The sequence below is a fragment of the Pholcus phalangioides genome, unplaced genomic scaffold (genome assembly GCF_987345545.1).
Source record: "Pholcus phalangioides strain wild (caught in Gottingen) unplaced genomic scaffold, Ppha-v1.0 ptg000024l_1, whole genome shotgun sequence".
Lineage (NCBI taxonomy): Eukaryota > Metazoa > Arthropoda > Arachnida > Araneae > Pholcidae > Pholcus > Pholcus phalangioides.
The window spans coordinates 10289685-10313832 of record NW_028301616.1 but is presented as its reverse complement, the minus strand read 5'-3'; the positions used below and the strand labels follow the sequence as shown (position 1 = coordinate 10313832).

Below are 24148 nucleotides of genomic sequence, written 5' to 3'. Positions count from 1 at the left end.
AAAAATCAGAATGATTGACAGAACTAATTTCAGAACTGATAACAATTTAGAATTAATGAGAGAAACGATTTCAGAATTGATGAAAATTTTGTGGTCTGTAAATGTGCGTGCCGCGGTACACTTAGCTGATCTGAAAATGTGCCGCGGGTTACTTAAGCGGTCTGGGAATGTGATTATGTGCTGCTTAGTTCATTTTTACAAAATTAACTTTAAGATCGCGGACCATATCAGATGACTCGGGGGGGGGGGGGGCACATTCGGTCCGCAGGCCATGGGGGGGGGGTATATACATGAGCATGTATGGTTTAAAACATGACAAATGAATATTCTTATTTATTGTCGTAATTATCATAATATAATTTATGAATTAGGAAGATAATTTTGATCGTTGACTTCAATGACGAATAAAAATTCAAGAGTTGGCTTCGTTGAAAATACGTGAAAAAACGGGACACTTTTGCGAAAAATTCGGGATGGTCAAAATTACTTGAAAATACGGGAATGTCCCGGCAAATACGACACGTATGGTTACGATAAATTTATACCAATGGGAATTTATCAAGTAAGAAACGAAATTCACGTTTTTTTACGTAACAAGTCTCTAATAAGTATTTGTTTATTTTTGCGTAAAGTTACGTGTTACGTCGAGGTTACGTGATCAAGTTTAACGATTGGCCTTGAGACTGAGGTAGAGAAAAGAAAATCTCTGATTTAGCGTGATTTCTAACAAGGTCAGCTTCACTCACGACTTGATGCCGATTTTCTCTTGCATTTATTCATTTTTTTTTAATGTTATACGCCTTTGTGTACAAATTCTTGCCGTGAACTTGTTGCCACCAAGTAACGTCTCAATATTTCCAGACACGATAACATAATTACTATACGTATTCCCGAATTATTAAATAGGGAAAAAAAGAGTTATTTCATTCTTTAATTTTTTTTTTCTATTTTGGTAATGATGTTTTGATTATTAAAAGAAGACTGCTATTGTTGTTTCAATGGGATAAAAAACGGTGGGCATGTGTTGTGTTTTGACTGGTAAGGACGTAACGTAATTAAACTTAATTTCCCCTAATTTACTGAAGACGAAGAAACAATTTATTCTCTTGTATGAGATTTATACGTATATTTTTTTGTTTGAATGCAACCTTCTATTCAGCTGTTCATTTGATTAGCGACTATCATTAGACTAATTGACTCTATTTGAATTTTACAATGGAGAATGTTCCCATGCTTTTGTTGCTTCCTTGTCTCAGTATAAGATAAGATAATTCTATTTAGTGTGTTGAAACATAGACGTAAAACATTTAGGAGCTAAGCAGGCTTGTGAGCCGCAAAAATAATAATTGATACATGTTTCTATAAAATAATAATATACAAATAATAACAAAATAGAAAAAAGAAAAGAAAAAAAATTATATATATATAATACCAAGAAATAAATGGCAACAAGAATGGTGTTGCAGACAAAAAAGAATCGGCATTTAGCGGCGTATGTAAGATAAAAGAAGATTGCACTACAATGTGAAGTAGATAATTTAAGTTCTCTTGAGCTAACAGAAAAGATTTTAAAATTTTTTAAGAAAGATGTACATGAAGATTGTTCACTTATTAACTGAGGAAGTAAATTAAATATTTTGGGAACTAAATAAAGAGAAAAGTTTTGTAAACGAGTTTTTTTTGGTTCTGATAGCTGTATAGTATGACGTCTTAATTGCATTCCAGATTGAAATGGCCACTCTCTTCTTTTATAAAACCTTTTTAAACTTTTATAAACATGAAATGTTGTAGAGGGAGTATCTTTAATTGATTGAGAAGTGGAAATGTATGCGTGTTTTTCAATATAAAACATAATTTTTCTTATTCCATTTTTCTTATTAGTCGACGCTGCTTATTAGATTCACGGAAATGTTATTATATTGTTATCACTTCTGCAAAGAACGGAACGGATTAATATCATATCATGGGAAAAAATTCATTTGTTGTTATCGGGACTTCGGATAATGCTATAAATCTTTTTCCCATCGAAAGTCTCATTTGCGCATTTTGAAGCCGAAGTTTAACCAAATTTAATTTTTTTTTCCCTGTAAGTTATCGTTATCTGGCTACAAGGCTATGTAGGAATCCAGAATGTGCTCTCCTCCCTTCCCTTGGTGAAAAAATTTCCGTACTTAACGTCATAATCAGGCCGTAGTATTCGCCGTGATCCAGGTGCGTGTGAAGCAGCTTCTGCAATGGCCTTGCTTCAGTGAAACCAAATGTGTGACGAAATTAAAGCTCTTTCCTTTAATTCATAATCAGTTTCTTTCATTTGACCAGATTCGAATTTCTTTTTCCGGCAGATTTTCTCACAAGGAATCTATGACACATATAGTACTTTGAAAAAGTACCGTAGTTCGTGATATTATTAGACAATTCCATTTTAACGACTCGTCTAAATGCGAGATTTTAGCTTTGAGGGGGGAAAAGTCCCGTTTTAAAATAAAAAATAAAATGATTGAACATTTTGCAACCAAATTACATGGGCAAGAAAAACAGATTGTCCCGTTCGGCCAAACGGGATGTATGGTCACCGTAATTGCAAACGGAACTTTTTCCGGATAAAGTTATCATTTGGTTATTTGTATCAAAAACCCTGATAATGAGTCTCGATGCGATCACATTAAGCGGCGTAGATTTACAACTTTTTACACTTGCATTTTTATATTACTGTAACCTTTTACACATTTTATATACAATATATTAATCTTTAGTTTCCTTAGGGAAACTTTTCCCAAATTTTCCCATCTCCAAACTCTACGTTTACGGTGTCCTTCGGGCTGCTCATACCGAAAATGGGGGGCGGGGGCGGGGCTGGTGAGAAAATAATAGCTAGCCCAGGAAATTCTAGACAATTTCGGGCCCTCCTGTTTAGGACCTCTTTTGTCCAGGTATATATATTTTGGGGGTGGGGGGGGGGGAACCAGAGTAAAAAAATTCATATATCATTACAGAATATACAGAAATTCTGAAAAATATCCGTAAAATATTTTTAACACAGAATTATATGTAAATTGATACAAAAAATTAATGAAATTCGGAATTCATGAAAATTCACCACACACAAGATAATTTTAAATAATGAAAAAAAAATCCAAAAGTAATAAAATATAAAAATTGTGGATTAAAAATTATAAAAATAATTGAGCGAAATAATTCCCCCAGCACCTATGAAAATTCAGAATTAATCAACGAATTGTAGATGCTTTCCAGAATTATTCCAAAGTTGAAGAAAATTCAGAATTAGTGTTTGATGATGAAAATTAAAATAAGTTCCTGTGTTGGAAATTAATTTTGGGACATAGTAGTATACAGTCAAACCTCGTTAATGAGTCACTAATTTTTGGGAGAGCAAAAATATGACTTAGTAAGCGGAGTGACTCGTTAAACGGAGTAAGCCATAGCTGTGCCAATTCCTGTCTTAGGACAATTGGGACTTCCGAAAAGTGACCCGTTAAGAGGAGTGACTTTTTAACCGGGTGACGCACTAACGAGGTTTGACTGTACATGTTAATGACACCAAAAGAGTAAAGAAAATATTGATTTCTGTAGAAAAAGATCACATTTATGAAGCGTTTATTTATATTAATTATTTATTTTTCCGCCTAGTGCTCTACTGATCATGGGCACGATCTTGCTGTCCCTGACACGAAAAGGTGAGTTGAAAGTTTAAATTTATAAATATAAATAAATAAATAAATAAATATATTTATATCTTATTTACTTCTTTCACAACATGATTCCATTGTGAATCACATCTAATTCTTTGACTTATTAGCAGTTGTGCGGAGTTCCCACACAGCGACCTGGAAAATCAGGGAAATGAAAAATGGTCAGGGAAAATATTAAATGTTTGGCAAAATTTAGGGAGAATGTAAAATATTTGATAAATGTCGGAGAAAAATTATGTGAAGGGGAAAAAGAAGCTGAAACTCAGAAAACATTTGAAAGGTTAAAATTTTGATTTATTTTTCATTCTTCAGTAATTTTGGTCAGGAAAAATCAGGAATTTTTAAGTTTTGGTCACACAGAAGAATTTTCGGCTCGACGAGAGCCAAGAGGGGTCTTGGGGTGCCCTCAAGAGAGGACACCCAAGACCACTCTCTCCCTCTCGTGGTCGGGGTTCGAAGAGAGCCGAAGATGGAGGGGGAGGGGATTTGGGTGCACCCTCCACCCCATCTCTCTCTATGGGTTTTGTATTTTCATGTTTCTGTCACGGATATTTTTGTGTTTTGGTCAGAGACATTTTTGTATTTATCAGAATTAGTCAGAACTGTCTATTACTGACGTTATAACTCAGGTGTCGTTACAACCGAGGTCGATATAACCGAGTTCAACTGCATCATTATCAAGGTTTAATAACAATTATTGCAATGTTCACCTGGATGAAAAAAAAAAGAGGAAAATGTTTCTTAATTTAGTTTTGTCGTTCCACTGCGCACTGAGAAGAAAAAGAAATTACTGCCCTGCGGGAAAGCAATTTTTGCGGTACTCTACGATATCTGTATACGTGTTACGTGGTAAATGTGGTTAATCCGGTGATTATGCATAATCCACGAGCATTTTGGTAAGTTTGATAAATTCCCCCTAAATTAAACACCTTTACCGGTGATTATGCATAGTACCCAAGTGTCGTTGGTGAATTTGATAAATATTAAAAATTATCACTTTTACCGGCTTTTACTTATGCATAGTAACCCAAGCGTCGTGTCGTTGGTAGATAGGATAAATCGTACTATATAATATACTGTACATGATAATTTATGCATGTACAGTAGTGTATCATTACATCGGGGTACGATCGTAAAATTTGTTATCATTATATCGGTGTCCAACTATACTCATCATACATACTAGGCCAATTTGTAATTTTTTCATTTTTATCAAATTCACCAATTACACTAGAGTATTATGCATAATAACCAGATAAAGACGATAAACTTCAAGTACTTATGAAATTCACCAACGAAACTTGTGAGTATTATGTATATTCGCCGGTAAAAGTGATAAATTTGTCAAACTTAGCAAGACGATTGGTAAGTATGCATAGTAACCGGTTATTGCGTATAATAACCGATTCATCACATTTGCCGTAACATGTGCATGGCTTCGACGTGGGAGTGGCCGCACCTTTCGTACCTGCCGATGTGCGGTTCTAGAAAGGACTCAACGACATTTTGAAATGTCGATTGTGGATCAATTGACACTTTTAAATAAAATGTCAGGGATTAATTAGTTTTGAGAGTGAAGAAAGCCGTAATGCAACGTGTAAAATTCACAAAAAACAGGTAATTTGGCATCTTCCTGCCCTTTAATTTTTACTGTATTACAATCATGGCGAGTTAACGTGACCCGTTCTGCAATGGTTCTGATTGATGCGTTGAAGGGCTGTCAACATGTCAACCCTTCTCCTTGTTCCGGAGCATTCATGCCAGTTACTAAGTGGTATCCTGGGGCCGGCTACATCCATATAGATCTGAACATATAATTATAAGGTCTTCTCAAGAGAGAACAGATTTATTATCCCATTCTGACAACTTGATAAATGAAACCTGCTATTACGGTTCCAAGTTCATGGTTGAATCGAATTTCAGGTTGCGAAACAGCACGGGATCGAGGAAATCGAGAAATAAGACAACAAAAAAGCAGGTTTTTTTTTAGAACTTCCTTCCCGTGTCCATGACCATCACACGGGAATTGATATTCGTATATTCTATAGCAGCGGTTCACAACCTTTCAAGTACACAATGGAGATGCATGGACTGCTTCTTATGCATTGCTACTCCAAGAAATGCGTACTACTACAAATTCGAAAAAAAAGGCGTTGTATCCCTAGAATGCGGTGGAATTGTTCGTACTACCTACCCACAAATACGTAGAAAGGCTTGCGCAACATTTACAAATACAAAGTAAACTTCGGCGCTATTTATAGATTTGTAACTCACGCCACTGCTATGAATACGCTAGAAAAATTCGTGCCTATTAGAAATTGCGTAGGAGGTTTGCGTACAGCTGGAAACGTACCGGAGCCGTTTCGGTATCTAGAAATGCACTGGATGTGTTGTTCACAACCACTTTAGAAAGGTGAAGAAGGCGTCCGTACCTCTCGAAACGGATAGGATGCTTGAATACCTCCTAGGAATGTGAATATATATTTTTGTACTGCTATAAATGCACTGGACTCGTTATAGTACTCATTCAGATATATATAGAAGCTTTTCGTATCAACTAGAAATTGCGTAGGACAGGGGTTTCCAGCGTAGAATTGCTCGCGGAACCCTTGTTGGTTACAAGGGGCCGTTCAAGTATTACATCATCATCGATGGGGGGGGGGTTCTGATTTGCTGACTTTTGATGACATGGGGGGGGGGTTTGAATAATGCTTACGTCATCAACCACCCTTTATGAAAATATGAATTGGATTCAAAGGGGCAGAGCTGATGACGAAATTTTGCTGACAAGGGGGGGGGGGTGAGGGGGTCAAAAATGGCTAAAAATTTGCTTACGTAATACTTGAACGGCAGCTAAGGCTGTGCAGCGGAACCCTTGATGAGGCTGTTATACGCAACAAATTTTTAAATATTTATCCCAAAAAAAGTTTGTCTCTAACGTCGTATCAACAGCATCATAGCATCAGTGCAAAATGATAGAGAGCTTCAGCATCATTTCTTTATCAAGGGCGTACGCAAGATCTGCCTTTGAAAGGGGTATAAAAGGGGGGGGGGGGTTGCAAAAATTGTCTACCCGAGAAATTTTGAGTTATCACCCTTCAAAAAGTATCAAAAATAACAGCAATTGGTTAAAATAGCACATAAAACATGATGCCGAAGCTCTCTATCATTTTGCACTGATGCTATGATGCTGTTGATACGACGGTAGAGACAAACTTTTTTTTGGATAAATATTTAAAAATTTGTTGCGTATAACAGCCTCATCAAGGGTTCCGCTGCACAGCCTTAGCTGCCGTTCAAATATAAATATTTTATTTCAATATTTAAATTTTTTAAACTGAAATATTGAAATTTTTTTTTCATTTCTGATTGGCTTGCAGGGGTCGGGGGCCCTATCCACCCCCTCTGTGCTTCTAATATGCATTTTTATGGTCATAAATCATTGTGCCAGATCTTATCGTGGAACCCCCTATTAAACGCATGTCCCTACAAGATTATGATACTGGCAGAGCTCCAGCACGAGGCCTGAGATTTTTCTCATAATTTTTATTTCACATTATAAATTCATAATGGGGGGGGGGGGTAAAGAGTCTTACTTGAGAGCCCACCAAAGATCTCAGCTTAGCACCCTGCTGTAGGATGGGGGGGGCATGGGTCTCTGTGCCGTGCCTGATTGAACTCGTGGTTGGGACTCAAGAGGTTGTTGACCCTGTCATCCTATTGAAAGGCATATTTCCGAATCAAAAGCTTTGATTGATAACCATCACCAGAGAGAGCTCCTGCACAAGAGCATGCGCTTTAAATAATCATGAAATTGCTTGAAATAATCATGAGGCTAATCATTGAATTATAGGGTGTTCATCTTGAGTTGTCAGATTTTTTTTTACTATAAACTCACTATGGAGGAGACCCCACTAACGATCTAAGTCTACGGGGACTAGCTCTAGTATAGGTGGGGGAAGGGCCATGATGAGCACAGAAATTCTCGCTGGGCGTTTTCCTTTGGCCTATAACCAACAAACGGGTAAAAATAAAATTTTATCGACCTCAAAATATGCCTTTCAGTAAACAACTGTACATACAGTACAGGATGTATGACGTTGGGAAACATCATTAAACTGGAAAAAAGTTTCAATTAATGCACGGAACTTAAAGAAGGCACGTGCAAGTACTACGGTAGCATTGGGAGTGCTAGCACTCGCTTCACGACTTTTCCCCCCTCCGAAAGAAAGCACACCATCTTCCAGGACGGAAGCTACATTCCAACTCACGCTCTCCATCATTGGCTTCTTGTAACAATTACCAATAAGCATATCGTATCAAAGTGAAACAAAGTACTGATTCAAGATATACGGAAGACTGGATGTTACATCCAGTCTTCCGTATATCTTGTATTAACAAGTGGAGAGCGACATTCATGTCAAAGTACTGATTATTACGAAAAAAGTTTATGTTGCGGTGTTACTAATATTATTTTACTAGACGCAAACATCAATTGCTAAAATTTTGCAACTAATTTGAAAATTCAATTTATATTATTGCTCACAAAATATTCATTGATATCATATTATATTGTTTCTTATGCAGCACATCATTCTTCACCTTCTTAATTTAAAGGATCATCAACAATTGTGCTTTTATTTTATAGGTGGCAGAAGGGATTCTAGTTAAATGATGTTTCTCAATATAATACATTCTGTACTGTATAGTTATTTTCTAAAAGGGATATTTTTTAGCTGATAAAATTGGCTTTTTACCCATTCGTTGGTTATGGGCAAAAATAACCAAGAAAGGTAACATTGAATTATCGAGAATGAAAGCACTTCCGTGCACTTGGAGTTCTTGATGCGCAGAAAAAATTCCCCTATATATGAGGTAGAATGATATTTTTTTATGTGGTCTTGCAGGCAAAAATTTCATTATAGATGATATTAAAGAAACTAGATATGACCTCGCCTTTGCTCCGATATGGGATATAAGCCCGTTATCTCCTAAGGTTGGGATTGTCTTTTCTAGGGAAAAGAGTTTTCAGCGTTGATTCTAATGATTTCAATCGGTTTTATGTTATGCACTTGAGCGCAAAACACTGCTGTGAAGGTTCATACTAAAAATATTCAGATGCCTTGGAACGAATTAATCAATTTTACATTGATTCCTAAGGGAGAAAAAAGAACGATTTTCGTTTCTTAACAATTCGATTCACGAACGGACTTCCAGAACGAATTATTGAGTTCGTAAAACGAGGGTCGACTGTTCGTAGAAGCATAGACGTTATGAGACTAAAAGCACTAAAGTCCCCTCCCCAGTAATTTATGAGTATATAAAGTAATACTTGTTATACCCTTCATGGCGTATTATGGCCATCAATCACGTATATACAGGAGGTCTGATAACCATGGTTCTAATCGTTTTTGCACCTATGTGTAGAAGTGGTACGATGATATTTTCATAATTCATTGTTAGTTTGCAATTTTACACTTTAAGCCTGCCCAATGAGAGTTTTTAGAATGTTCTAGTTTTGTCCCGGTTATTATTAATGAACATCCCGGTTTTTAACAACGATTTCCAGTATTTATCCCAATTTTGCAGGCACCTCATCTGGTCATCCTACCCCGGACTATCGCCTGTTCAGTCCCCACCCACTCTCATACCGTAACTGTGTCTTTGTGTCACTATCTTTCGGTCGTTCATATGCTTTCATACCCTCTAGGTCATTGTTTTCTTTTCCGACTAACCTGGACATTCTTTTGGTCACTCACATACTTGCACACTGTTTCGGTCACTCACATACTTGCACAATGTTTTGGTCACTCACATACTTGCACACTGTTTTGGTCACTCACATACTTGCACACTGTTTTGGTCACTCACATGCTACAACAGTCCCTAAATTAGTCATCCAAGTGGTATGGATTTTTTTTAAACGCGACACTATCTCGTTAAAATTCAAAACAAAGAACAGCTTTGCAACTATCAGCTGCAAGGACGTTTTCTTCTTTGAAAGCTCTCCGAGATTTTTAAGCGTTCCGTGGCGTTTGATCATGCGGAACCCCAACGAAACTGTCAGAACCCCAGGGTGCCGCTGAACACCAGTGAAACCTGGGGCGTAGGAGGCTTGAGTGCTGATAGAAACGCACTTTTACCTTTAGGAATGAGACGGAGGCTTGCTAACTGCTATCAATGTGCTTACTTCCCAGAATTCGTATTAACTAGAAGTGCACCGGAGTCGTTCATAATCTCCCCAAGAAAGGCTTGCGTACCTGTAGAAATACAAAGTGTAGGTTTTGCGTACCTGTACAAATACAAAGTGCAGAAGGTTTGCGTACCTGTAGAAATACATAGTGTAGGTTTCGTGTACCTGTACAAATACAAAGTGCAGAAGGTTTGCGTACCTGTAGAAATACAAAGTGTAGAAGGTTTGCGTACCTGTAGAAATGTGAAACCTGCATACCGCTATGAATACGATGGGAGTGATCTTGCACCTAAGAGATACGTAAAAAGTATGCATACTCCGAGAAGCTCTATTGAAAGGAGGCAGCGCACTCCTAAAAATGCGTAGGAGGCGATCGAAACGCGAATTCCCACGTATCCCTAGAAATACGTAGAAGGCTTACTTATTGCTGGAAATGAACAAAACGCTTGCGCACTGCTAGAAATGCATAAAACACCTGTCTATTGCTAGAAATAAGTAGGATTATTGCGTGCGTCTAGAAATGCTTAAAAAAAAAGCTTGAATGAGCCCTAGTTTATGGGAAGACATGGAGAGAGAGGAAGACGCTAATGTGTTTTTTCCTATTTTTCACCTTCCCTTTTTTCGCTTACCCTGAATGAGATATTGATCCCACCAACTGAAAATATATATTTGGTGATATTAGTTGGGACCCCCCACCCCTCCTTATTCTCACTTTGCTCTGGTCCCTTGATGCTCGGCCCTATTTTATCAATACTTCCGTAATTAAGGCGTCTCTCATCGTGAATATGAAATAAGATTTCGAAATTCAATCTTGGTTTCATTCAGCCACATCAGTATTCCGTAGGTATGGTCCCCCTCCCCCCCATGTACTGCAGTCGAGTATTATGAATATGATGCATACTCATTACTATCATGAATATTTATTAACTATTGTTTTGAGAGCATCGAAACACTTTTTTCATTTCTTTTTTACTATGTTTACAATTCTTCTCTTTATCAGAAATGTCGTACCTGATATTCCCGTCACTGATACTCATGTGTCTCGCCGGAGTTCCGTTACGTTTAGCTAACATGCAAGTGAGTATTTTGATACATATACAGAGTAAGTCCATTTTAATGGTAATCGAATATTCGACAATGATTCAAATTCACATCATAGGGATCAAAATCTATCGACTTCTATTCCAATCACCGTTATTGATATTGTCTAACTCATACATGCTCAACCCATGGTCCGCTTGACAAATCTGGCCCACGGAGTCATCTGATGTGACCTGCTACCTAAAAACCCGAATTTTTAAAAATGAACTAGACGACTCATTTCTAGATCACTAAAGTCATGCATATTTACAGATCAAATGAGTGAATCGTTGAACAGTTTTAGAGCACTTAAGCACATTTATAGAAAACTCAAGTGACCTGGGACACAGTTCCAGATCATTCAAGCGGCCAGTGACACATTTACAGATCGCTTAAACGCCCTGTGTCGCACTTCCAGATTACTCAAGCGGTCCGCGACACATTTACACATCGCTCAAGTGGCTTGCGACACATTTACAAATCAATTAAGTAACCAGCTGCACTGTTCCACATCACTTAATTAAGTGGCCCGCGACACGTTTTCAAACCAATGAAGTGGCAAACACTCTCCCAGATGTTGAGCATCCTTGATCTAACTCAATGGTTCCCAAACTTTTCACCTCACGGAGAAATTTTAAGAAAAAAATTTCATTGCGGAGCACTACTTTTGAAAACGTTTAAACGATTTTGATTCACTAAAATGCCACAGTACTACAGAAATAGGGATAGACAACAATGTGCATATCTTGTAGCACTTCTCACTTGCAATCATTACCTCACTTGTAAATATGTCAACACCTTTACATTTAGGTTTCTTATAGCAAATTTGAACTATATATAGTTGGAGGATTAGCGATGCAATAAATCTTTGAAAACAGTACCATTTGTTTAACATTTAGGAAATCAAGGGAAAAAGGACGAGAGAGCGGTATTCTCTCCATGCCTCTTCAGCCACTCTTCTCCTACTATAGGTAATACTATATACAGTGGAACTTCGCTTAACGAGTGGTTCGGTTGACGAGCAATACGCATAACGATCAAAAGTTTTAAACAAATTTTGATTCGATTAATGAGCGATGCTTCGCATTACGAGCAAAAATTTTGAACTTTGCTTATTTATTTTCTCGTTGTTGCAACTTAGCTGATGATTTTTCGCTTTCGTCCACACACACGTGCTGTGAAATTGTGGGAAATATTCTCCCCTACAGTCTCCGGTCAGCGCTCCCAACTCGAAAAAATGAACTCACGCACGAATGTCACTGTTTACGATATGAAACTAGATGTACCATCGTAACCACGCGTATATGTACTTGCAGCATTTTTTTAATTGTGCTTGGGGAAACTGTGGGCTGATTTCATTGAACGTGATTTTGAGGGGCTAGCGCAAGAATAAGGAGAGATTGTGTCCTTGGGGAAGACCATGGTCTGGAAGTTCATGAGCACCTCATTCAAGAAATAGTGGAAGAACATAGTCACATCCACAGGCGAACTGATGAATCTCCATTGCGCGCCTCAGCAAGAGCTTATGCACGGGATCTCGTCTGAGGAAGACGAAGAGTCCCTCACGTCATTCATTCATTACTGAATGAATGACGTTTTTATTAGTAATTTTCATGTGAATGAATAATTGTGGAACGAATTATCCAAGTTTCCATTATTTCCTATGAACAAGTTTAATTCGAATAACGAGCAATTCGGATAACGAGCAGGTTGGCGGAATGGATTAAGCTCGTTAACCGAAGTTCCACTGTATATTTCCTTTTACTCGTCACACCGAAGCGGGGGTGGGGGGGGGGGGAAGAATTCTGAGGTAAAGAAAAAAAAACAATTCCCGTTTATAGTGTTGCCAATAAAGCGTCCCGATGAGGGGAAAGAACAGAGTGGGAGCTCGAATATATTTCTACCATCTGCTCTAGGCTGAGATATCTCGCTCTTGTAGGAGAAGTTTAGAGCGTGTCCAAAAGAAAAAAAAAATTGAAGTTGAGTTAATCATGGAAATTATCAGCTTTACTTCGGATGTAAAAGTCTTGCCTCTTCAAGAATGAGTTGAAGAAACATATTGTGATAATCAATGGTTTTATGTGATTCACAGCCAAAAAAATGCCAATTTAGCCACTTTGGAACTTTCATTTTATATCGAAAGAAATTCACCCCGTAACATTCGAAGACAATTTTCCGTGACATCGATGGTTGAAAGTAGTAGTTGATGGTATTGAATTTTTTTGAAAATTTTGACAGTCAGTGTATACATTCTGAGTAAGCTTTGTATATTATCATCTCATTGAATAGAATTTAACAAATTTAAGCCGTAATTTTATTCAAAGCCCGTTGATTTGTCATGTCAAGATAAAAAGTTTAAGAATTTTCCACCAGGTGCCATTTGGGTTGTTATTATCGTGTAACGCATGCCCGATTTAGTATGATTGGACACTTTTTCCATCGCTCTATCTTCATTCATTCTAAAGACCACTTGAAGATCTCGCTTGCAGTGACATATGCGCAGCTTCTTATCATTTTCAACCTCTAAGAATCACTTTAGGATGCCCGGGAGCAAAAAAATTTAAATATTTGAGAGAAATGAAGAACATGGGAAATTTCACATTGTTTTGAATAACTCCTGAAATATGGCAGATAGAATGATGAAAGTAGTTCAGTGGTACAACAGTACGCGCCAAATGATAAGAAAGGTTCGATCGCCATCTGGTGGGAAATTTAGAAAACTTTTATGTTATTCTGAAATCTAAGCAAAAAAGATCGACAAAAAATTTCAACAACCAGGTCGTAGGAAGGCATTCAGTTAATCGAAAACATACTTGGTTATGAATAATGTATATGAAGACGTTGAAAAAATTAGTGTACCTTAGTCAGGTGTGATCATTACTCCGTATTTTGCTGCTGATAGCAACAAGAAGCATTTTATGTGAATAAATATATTGCATAGTTTTGCTCTGTGCTTCATTCGCATATATTGAGGGTTACAAAAATGTTCTGTCACTTAAGCACCAATATCACCAGTTTGGGAACCACTGGTCTAACTATTCAAATGGATTGATGCTAAACAAATACAAAGGATTCATCGGTGCGAGAAATTATGAATTTTGGATGAAATTCCTGATCATGACAAACATTTTCTTGCTGACCGCACTCTAATAAGCAATCGATTGACTTTATATATCAATTTTTAAAATTCATCATGTACTTTTGGCCCACATTGTATGACATTATTTAAACTCCCAAAAATGTCTTAACGTAAGATTCTATGAATTAATGACTATTAGTCCTACATTAATGTCCATAAGATGTCATCAGAAGGAGGGATGAAGAGACATTGAACATTGAAGAACTACGACTATTAAACCATACATGCACCTCGTCCATATTCCTCTGCGGAACTTCTAATGAATGCACGCTTGCGCTAATGAACTACACGCACGTTGGAAACATGCTTGTACATGTTGTGAACCTAACATTGAAGGACTAGACACATCTCGCTTCTCATCTCAGAGGGATATCAAAGCGTTCCCGAAGGATGGGTGTATCCGAAAATTTTATTAAATTACAAAAAAAAAAAAAAAAAAAATGTGGCCGCCTCTTTGAAAGGCAATAGGAAGATAAAATTATCAACGTAATACAATCAGCAATCGTTTATCTGAATTCTTAATATAAAAATCAGTCCAATAATAGACATTCGGTAGAATATATTGTACATGAAATATATACTTTTTTAAAATTAATTCTTGAATCTGAATCTTCGACATAGGAAATATGTCCTGTATAGATTCATTTGATTCCTATAGTTTGCGAGATCAGGAGTCTTTCACTAATAGGTGCTTTTATATCATGTCTCAGTATAATCACCAGATTAAACTGATCACTGAGTTAATTTGCTATTATGATAATTTGTAAAAATCGTCCTTCTACGATTAGATCTTAGCTGCTGAGTGCTATGTTGTGTGCGTGTGCCACGCAACTCATAACTATTAACATAACCTGGAAACAAAAGTATCAAAAAACGAATGGAATATTTCAACTTAAATGAATAAGGAGGGCGATTCAGGAACGATTCTTGCAAGACCCATACGCTGTATCGAGATTTTCGAATCATTTTCGGATCAGACGCATCGTTTGTGCCCAAAATCAGGAGATGAGGACCATTCTTATATAAGTTTAAACTAAGACCAACCATAAACTCGTGAATGAAACTGGCCTATGTCAGATAAGTAGGGTTGGAGGTGTCACGATCAAAAATTCAATAACATTTATTACGAGCACGGAATAACTTCATGCGCAATGTTGCTCGCTAGTAACATGTTGTATAAGCCTTTTTCTCTCTCTATATCATTAGGGGAATAGTTCTTACGTTTGGCACAAGAGTTAAAATATTACACAAATGTAAGAAAATAAAATTCAGTGTTTTGAAATATTACGGCAGAGTACTTCAAAAGGTCTTGCTTGAGTTGAAGGTTAATGTGTAGAACAATGTGTTTTTTTTCTTTCCTTTTCATTACACTGTGCATGTGATTTGGTGGTGATTCATGCTATGCGTTTGTGCTTCTGATACAGGGATTGACTGTGTGTCTGTCACGGGCAGTTGACCACTCCCTTCAAGGAAAAGTCATTTGAAGGGAGAAAAACACAAAAAAGTGAACCTATATCGCTTCACTTAACAAAAAACAATCAAGGACAAGCTATATTGTTTATGAAATAATAAAGACGTTTTTTGCACGCGTTATGAGGTATACGCCACGCCTCTTGTTATTTCATAATTTCCATCATTTAATACATACGCTTCATTAAAGAAAAATTATGAGATTTTCATATGTATATAGGCTATAATGTTCCTTTGTATACACCGAAGTGCCACGGAATTAGAGATAGGGAATCGTATGGAAGCTTCTTTACGCTACTTCTTCCTCCTGGATAGGGAGTAAGGGTACGTCCATAGTGAACCGCTTCTCGCTACTCGCTTCATCGCGGCTGAAAAAAGATCGTGAACACTCATTGGGGCGGCCATAGTGCGCCCGCCTACCTGCTTTTACCGGCTGAAACTGCTTTTACCCGCTTTAACCGGAATGAATTGTTATTTCTTTTTCTCGCTTGACCGGCTCACCGCTTGCACTTTAAAACGGATACTTTCCTGTAAGTGTTCGTTTTATAGTGGAATAGTAAATCGACGGAGTTGATTGACTAATCGTTGATTAATTATGACATAATAAAAGCAAAATCGTTAATCATCAAGTAATTAAGGAAAATTAACAATTATAGTGAATCCTATTGTGAGAATTAATTATTGTCAATACTAATCGTTAACTAGTTATGGCATAATATAAGCGAAATCGGTTATTAATTAAGGATCATCAATGGTAATACTGAATCTAACGGAGTTTTTATGACGAATAATTATTGTTAATACTAATCGTTAACTAGATATGACACTAAAAGTGATATCGGTGATTAATCATTAATTAAGGTTAATTAACGATTATACTGAATCCAACGGAGTTTTTGTGACGGATAATTGTTGCTAATACTAATCATTAATTAGTTATGACATAATAAGCGAAATCGTTAATTAATTAAGAATCATTAATGATCATACTAAATCCAACGGAGTTTTTATGACGCCTAATTATTGTTAATACTAATCGTTAATTAGTTGACGTAATAAAAACGATATCGTTAATTAATCAAAATACCGTTGGATTTCATTTTAGCGTTAATTCGTTAATTAACTAATTAAGTTGATTAACTAATTAACGATAAAACGAAATCCAACGGATTTTGCCGTTAATTAACTAGTTATCGGCCAGTTTAGTTTTATCGTTATTAGTTGATTAGTTAATTATCGATCATGATTTAGTTTTATCATTAATATAAACTAATTGACGATAAAACTAAATCAAACGAAATTTTGTAACGATTAATTCTCGTTTTTCTAATCGAAAATTTGTTGTGGCACTAAAAGCGAAATCGCTGATTTATCATCAATTAATTAATTAACTATAATTAGCGATTACACTAAACCTATTGCAACTTTAAGGTGAGTCCTATTCATTTCATGTACATATTTTTTGTTGTCAACAAAAACACAATATATCCCCACGTGATAGCTCCATGATGCCAACTGCTCATGCAAGCAGACGCTCCCGCGAGCGGTGCACTATAACCACCACCGGCTAGAATCGCGCGAGTTCATCTCGCCTTCTACAACTGCCGCGGTTTAAGCAATAAAGCGAGAAGCGGGAAGCGGTGCACTATGGACGTACCCTAATGCATGTAGGGAGGGTCCAATCGAATATCCCATCGAGGATAGAACCGAGAACCTGAAAGACTAGACACATCCCTCCTCACATCTTGTTATGGAGAAGTAGAAGTGTCTGCAAAGATGGATGTGTCTGAAAATGATTAGAAGCAATGATCCATCCTCTGTGGCCCCTCATCACCTTTCATAGCCCGCTTCAGGACCGTAGCGTGCCTTCTCGATTTTCACCTGTGGCCCCTTTCAAATGACTTTTTCGCGTCGGTTTTTAATGGAGATAATGATATTCGATATACGGGTGTTGTATGGGGGTAATAAAACCCTCAACGATATTCAAGTAGAAGACGTGGAGGTCCTAAATCTTCTAAGAAATGTATGTGCAAGCAAAGCACCAGGACCAGATGATATCTATCCCAGGGTCCTCAAGGAATGTGCTAATGAATTGTTGGGGCCAGTCGCACAGATATACAAGAGTAGTGTTGCTGAGGGTATCGTCCCAAGGGATTGGAAACTTGCTAATGTTGTTCCGATATTTAAGAAGGGTAGTAGAGAAGCGGTGTCAAATTATCGTCCAGTGAGTTTGACGAGCTCCCTCTCAAAAATTTTGGAAATTATCATCAAAAGGCAGTTTGTGAAGTGGATAGACGAGAATAATGTCCGAGAATAATGTAAGACGAGAATAAAATAACTTCCTGGGTTCAGGAAGGGGAAGTCATGTGTAACTAACCTCCTTTGTTTCTATGATCACGTGACTAAGGCTTTGGGTAAGAGCAAAAATGTCGACGTTGTTTACCTTGATTTCCAGAAGGCATTCGATAGGGTCCAACATGGTAAACTCCTGAAGCGTTTACACGAGATTGGAATTGGGGGCAACTTGCTGAATTGGATAGAATCGTGGTTAAGATATAAGTCGCAACGAGTTATGGTGAACGGGGAATTCTCTGGTTGGACAGACGTTGGAAAGACATGTTGGGGTAAATCGAGAAGCTATCCATACTTAGAATAAGACAACCATAAGTATTCTTTATGAGCATTTTATAATATTTTATCATGATAATTTTTGTTAATTGCATTTTTAATTGGGTTGCTATATTTTCGAAATACATGACATCCATATTTTTATGGGCATCTTTTTCTCAGCCACCTCGTTGGGCATTTTGCCTGTTGTGGCGTTGTATTTGTATTTGTATAAATATCCTGAGACCACAAGAGGGCTATATCGAATCGGATTGAGAACACCTGATCTAGAATAGCTTCTCTCACTGGTCCCTGCTAGCTACTGCCTGGATCGAGGGCGTTCCGTGGAGAGATTCTGTAATGAACTTACCACCTAGAAGTCTGAACTTGGATTTGGGCCAGAAACTTGTATATATAGCGTGGCAATATATACCCGTAATTTGGGCGTCAACTTTCCTATGTGAAATGCCCCATTTTTCCCATTATTTTCAACAAGCCTTACTTAATATTTTAAATCAAGAATATTAAGATTATTTTTTGTGACTTAGAAATTATATCATGATAGTCATAATTTTATCATAATTAATACTATAAGCATATAAATGTACATAATTGTCAAACATATATGCTTTTGTGGTGAATTGCATTTTTATCCACTGCGACTTGCAGTAGAACTTGATTTTCTGTCATTGGTTACTTTAGCAATTTCCGTGATGGATGGAAACTTTACATGCCTTTGACATTTTTTCGCTATAATTGATAACTTTACTTGCATTTGACTTTTTTTTTTTTGCGATAATTGCTGATATCCCTCAAGGATCATAAAGTACATATAGAAACACAAAATGTGCAAATTTATCTTCACATTTATGTTCCATATTATTTATATTTCAATTTGCGAATGTTTCTGATTAGATAGCTGATCTATTCCCAAAGCAAAGATCCACGATAATAACCCTGTACAGCGGTGCGTTCGGGGCCTCGGCGTCTGTATTCGTCTTCATCAAGGTACGGTTTCTAATTGGTATTCAACCTACCTCCTATCTAAGTTGCGAAAAATCAATTATGTAAGTAAATACAGTACGTGTACAGAAAACACAGTGAATATTTCTCTCTCTTTCAGTACGGGTACGTAGCAGGTCTCTCATGGGAATGGTCATGTTTCATATTGGTCGCGTTCAGTGTCATCATGCTTCCCGTTACGTTGTTCGTACTACCAGCTCGCAAAGTAGAGGAGCCTTCGTCTTGTAAGAAAGGATTGTTTTCGTCTAGTGATTGCTCCTCGGAGGTCGCCGGCATTGCTACATCTGTATGGGGTACCTACTATATGGTAGATGGTAAGTTAAGTTTCTTCTCTTAGGGTCTTATTTTTCAAATAGTTGAGGACAGAATGAATGAACGCCAGAATTTTGCCACTGGACATATCCCGTTGCCGAGATCTCTTTCTGTCCGGCTTCGTGTCAGAGTCCGGAATTTTGAGTCAAAAAAAAATTTAACAAACATACAAAATTTTTACAATATACGGGGTGATTATAATTAATTAAAGATACTAATAATGATTAATAATGAAATTTCCCGAGTACCCTGAGTAGTTTTTTTCAAAAACTGCTTATCCAAATACAGCCAAATTTTCAGGATATCTTAATGAGACCACGGGAGAGAGAGATTTATGAAATAAAAAAATATATAGTTCAATTTTTAACCACCAGGTGAGAAAGTGGCGCTTTTTATTGCATTTTGTATTTTCCCATGGTCTATACAGCGTATATATCAAGATTCAATGGAATGCCTCTACCAGAACGGACGTTATATAGGTCTGAGTCGTTTTTATACTGAAACGACCTATGTAGCGCCTGTTCTGGACGATGTACTCAATTGAAACTTGATGTATGCGCCATATGGTCCATCGGAAAAAAGAAAATTCAATATAAAGCTCCACTTTTTCACCTGGTGGTCGAAAATTAAACTATTTTTTATTTCGTAAATCTCTCCCATGGTCTCATTAAGATATTCTAAAAATTTGGCTGTATTTGGGTAAGAAATTTTAGAGAAAAACTACTCAGAATACGGGACCCTTAATCATAATCACCCTGCATTTTCCTCGGACTAATAGTTGAGGACTGAACTCCAGAACTGATCTAGTTGCCAAAATCTCTTCCAGCCCTCCTTTGTTGAAGAATCTTTATCTGTCTTTTGGCAAACTCGATTATACAATCACCATGGAAAAGTGTTTAAATTATCGATTTTAAAATGAAATTTGCTATTTTTCTAACTAGAATTGTATGATATAATCACACTGCAATTTTTTTTCTCAGATTCCATACATGGCGCAGTCCGCAAACAGCCAAATTTGCATGCGAATATGATAACCGGTGAGTAAATAAACGAGTCAACATATTCTCATATGGAACAGTATTTCACGACACTTAAAATGGCCTAATTCCTCATTTGTAAATCGGTTATCATCATCCTAAGCTTATACTTATGATGGTATCAACGCATCTGATTTCTGATTTCATTACGGAAATCGGTAACGTAACTCTATAACCGTGCTCTTCAACCTTCTTATACAGTTGCGGACTAGCGAATGTGGTTGAAAAATCTCGCGGATCGGTGGGGATTAGAAAAATAATTTGAGGTCCGGTAAAACAAATATATAAATGAAAGAGATTGTTCATGGACCAGCAAAAAATAAATTGATAAGAGATATAATTTGCGGACCAGCAAAAAATATATATAAACATAAGAAATAAGTTGTGGACTTGCAAGTAATGAATAGATTAGAAATATAATTCCAGGACTGGCGAGAAACATTCATAAAAGAAGTAATATGCGGAACGACAAAAGAATATAAAACGAGAGAAATAATTTAAGGACTAGCAAGAGAGAGGTACATAGATAGGGGAAATAATTTGCGGACTGGTAAAAAGGCACATAGATAGAGGAAATTTTTTGAGAACCGGCAAAAAAATGAACAAGTAAAAGAAATGATTCGCGGACCGGTAAAATGTGCATTAAATAGCAGAAATAATTTGAAGACCGGCAAAAAAAAATAAATCGACAAGAAAAATAATTTGCGGACTTGCTGATGGCTAAGACAGGAATAAAAATCAATATATAAACTGTATTTCATTTATTAAATATAAAATTATGTGGAAGCTATATACGGATTGGGCAGAATATTTCGCGGGGCAGCAAGAAATTTTCTACGGACCAAGCGGTTGAACACTGCTCTAAAGCAGGAATTTTCAACCTGGTGCTGCTCCCTGATGCATTTAAGATGACTTGATGTTTGTGCTGGACTCCGTACTTTATTGTGTGTTATTGATTGAAAACCCAATTAAGTAATCCACTTAAGCGTGTATTCACTGACCGACATTGAGCTGATATTAATTTGAGCGTGGGAATGTTTTTTTTTCTTCTGATGTTCATAGATAGTGTTCGAAGCTCGGAAAAGGTTGAAGAATGTTCTCATTTAGAGTAAACATATGACAAAACAATGTGCATGATAAGTGTGACAGTGTAACTTCGGAATGAATGTTTCACTCAAAAGAAAACATTTAATTCTCTTTACAATTTTGCTATGAGTTTAATTTCTAAAACTTCAACTTACAACCTGTTAATACTTGAGTATAATGCGTTGCCATATTGTACGTTTTTCCTTCCCTCAAGGATCAAAAGCACAGAAAGAAGCGGAAGCTTACGGAAATGGTGTAAAAGACGTGCAACATAAAGAGGAGGAAGGTTTAAAAGACGGGATTCCGCTCTCCAGGAGTCTGTGCACCTTATCTTACTCGATGCACCAGTATTGGTTCTGTTGGCTTCTGCTCTACACGATCATCTTCGTTGGTACCTTGCATCTGTGGAGCGAGAGAACTTTTGAAGATCCCACCAAAGGTTAACAATAAAGCTTTGAAATTATTCTACCTCTTATAAAAGCTGTCGTCGAAGTTAAGAGATTCGAATCAAGAGAATCGTGATCCGGAGAAATCCACTTCTGCTGCATACGTTGGAAATTCCTCTGGACCACCGCTCTTTTGTCGGTCGATATCCTTGTTTATCCTTCTAAAAAACATAACTTATTTTTTATGGAAGACATAATTTCTCTGGATCACGGCTTTTTTAACTTTGAATACAAATACAAATACAATACAAATACAACGCCACAACAGGCAAATTGCCCAACGAGGTGGCTGACTTAAGAACATCATGGATCCCCGAGCCCTTTTTTACCCTACCTACGAGCCCTACCTACTACTGCTACACCACACATGCACCCCGCCCACAACCCCCCGCGGAACCCCCCAACGAATCGGTACATGCGGGAATGTGTGTGTACGTGTAGTGAAACCTGACGTGAAGTTTGTTCCTGTGTAATGCTTGTTATGTGTCGTGCTGCCATCTGCCACCAGTTTTTTTCTAACTATGAGTGAAGTGTTATGATTGAATGATTTATCGTTGTAGGACTGTTGCTCTCTGTGGCGAGACTTTTTAACGGGGAGATCGGCTCGCATTTGCGCCTTGAAGTTGGAAACCACAGAAAACCAACTTCAGCCGACCACCACTGTGGGGTTCGAACCCGGATCCTCGCATCGCGAGTCCGTCACTATAACCACTCGACCACCACAGTGAATCGCCATACTTTTGTTTTCGTTACCTAGAATATTCTTACTCGACCGTGGTTCGGATTCAAGGGCATTCACATCAGCCACATTGAACGTAACGTTTGGGAATGAGGATACCTCTGGACTATGAATTTACTACGGACACAGTCCAGGACAGGCTCCAGGGAAATTCAAATTTGTCACCACATTTGTAAAGACGTTTGGAAGTGATATTTCTTCTGAACTACTGGTCTTTGTCTTCTTGTTCAATCTTGGAATCCATATCTGCCACAGACATCGCGAAACGTTTGGAAGTCGATTTCGCTGGACCACTTGGGATGAATTTCCTAATCTTAGTCCTCATTAACGCGAATATCTAAACTCAATCGTGGTTCAGGGTAGGTATCCAGAGGAATTCTCATCTGCTAACACTTTACGGAATATTTTGAAGTGATATTTCTCCTTCATCACGGTTGAATGAGGGGACAAAGACTAGTGATCCAGAAGAAATATCACTTCCAAACGTTTCGACCAGTCTAGAAGATGTGAATTTCTCTGAAACCTACCCTGGACCAGGCCCGTAGCAAAGCTGGGGCACTACTACCACTACTACTAAACCACACATGCACCTCGTCCTCTGGGGAACTTCTAAAAAATTGGTACATGTTGGAATGTACGTGCACGTGTTATGAACCTCACGTAGATTTTGTTTCTGTGTAATGCCTGTTATAGTGCTACCATCTATTTTTCGAACTGTGAGTGAAGTGTAATGATTGAAGATTTGTACTGTTATAGGTCTGTTGCTCTTTGTGGTGAGATTAGGGCACTGACTCAAGTTGAATGGGAGCCCTACAAAAAATGTACATTTATTTTGCATAATAGGTTAATAATCCTTTTGCAACCCTTTCAGGGAGGCCCCCTTCCCAAGAAAGAGTCTGCCCCAGGGCCCAGAGAAGGCATGCTACGGCCCTGTCCTAGACAAAGAATTTAAGTGAGAATATTCGACGAAACGAAGACCAAGGTAATGATATTTAAGCCAAGGGGCCGTGGTCCACTAGACTCATGGTTTCCAAACGATATATTCATGTTTATGGAAGATATGGATTCCACTGAACAATGTTTAAGAAAGAAGATTCGAAAGAAGTATCAGAGATCGTACCAAAGCCCCGTGGTTAAGAGGGATCATCATTTTCAAACGTTTTGACCAGTGTGTGAGGTGTGGATTCCTCTGAAGCCTGGCCAAGACTATGATTTAGGATGTTCGTGACATAAGCGGATACAGAATCCTCGAACGAGGGGAGGGGCGAATGTTCATCTTCGCTTTCCTATCTCTGTGAATAATACA

At 37.5% G+C, this 24148-nt stretch overlaps 1 protein-coding gene across 1 annotated transcript in view; it reads left to right on the top strand.

The window, feature by feature from the left end:
• The window catches only part of LOC149068719 (equilibrative nucleobase transporter 1-like), a 45371-nt gene that overhangs the window by 15012 nt on the left and 6211 nt on the right, over positions 1-24148 (top strand). The window contains exons 4-9 of the mRNA XM_089251104.1: positions 3649-3695; positions 10904-10980; positions 19115-19207; positions 19323-19536; positions 20515-20571; positions 21872-22096. Coding sequence (XP_089107230.1) covers positions 3649-3695; positions 10904-10980; positions 19115-19207; positions 19323-19536; positions 20515-20571; positions 21872-22096 — 713 coding nt within the window. The remainder of the gene's footprint in view (positions 1-3648; positions 3696-10903; positions 10981-19114; positions 19208-19322; positions 19537-20514; positions 20572-21871; positions 22097-24148) is intronic.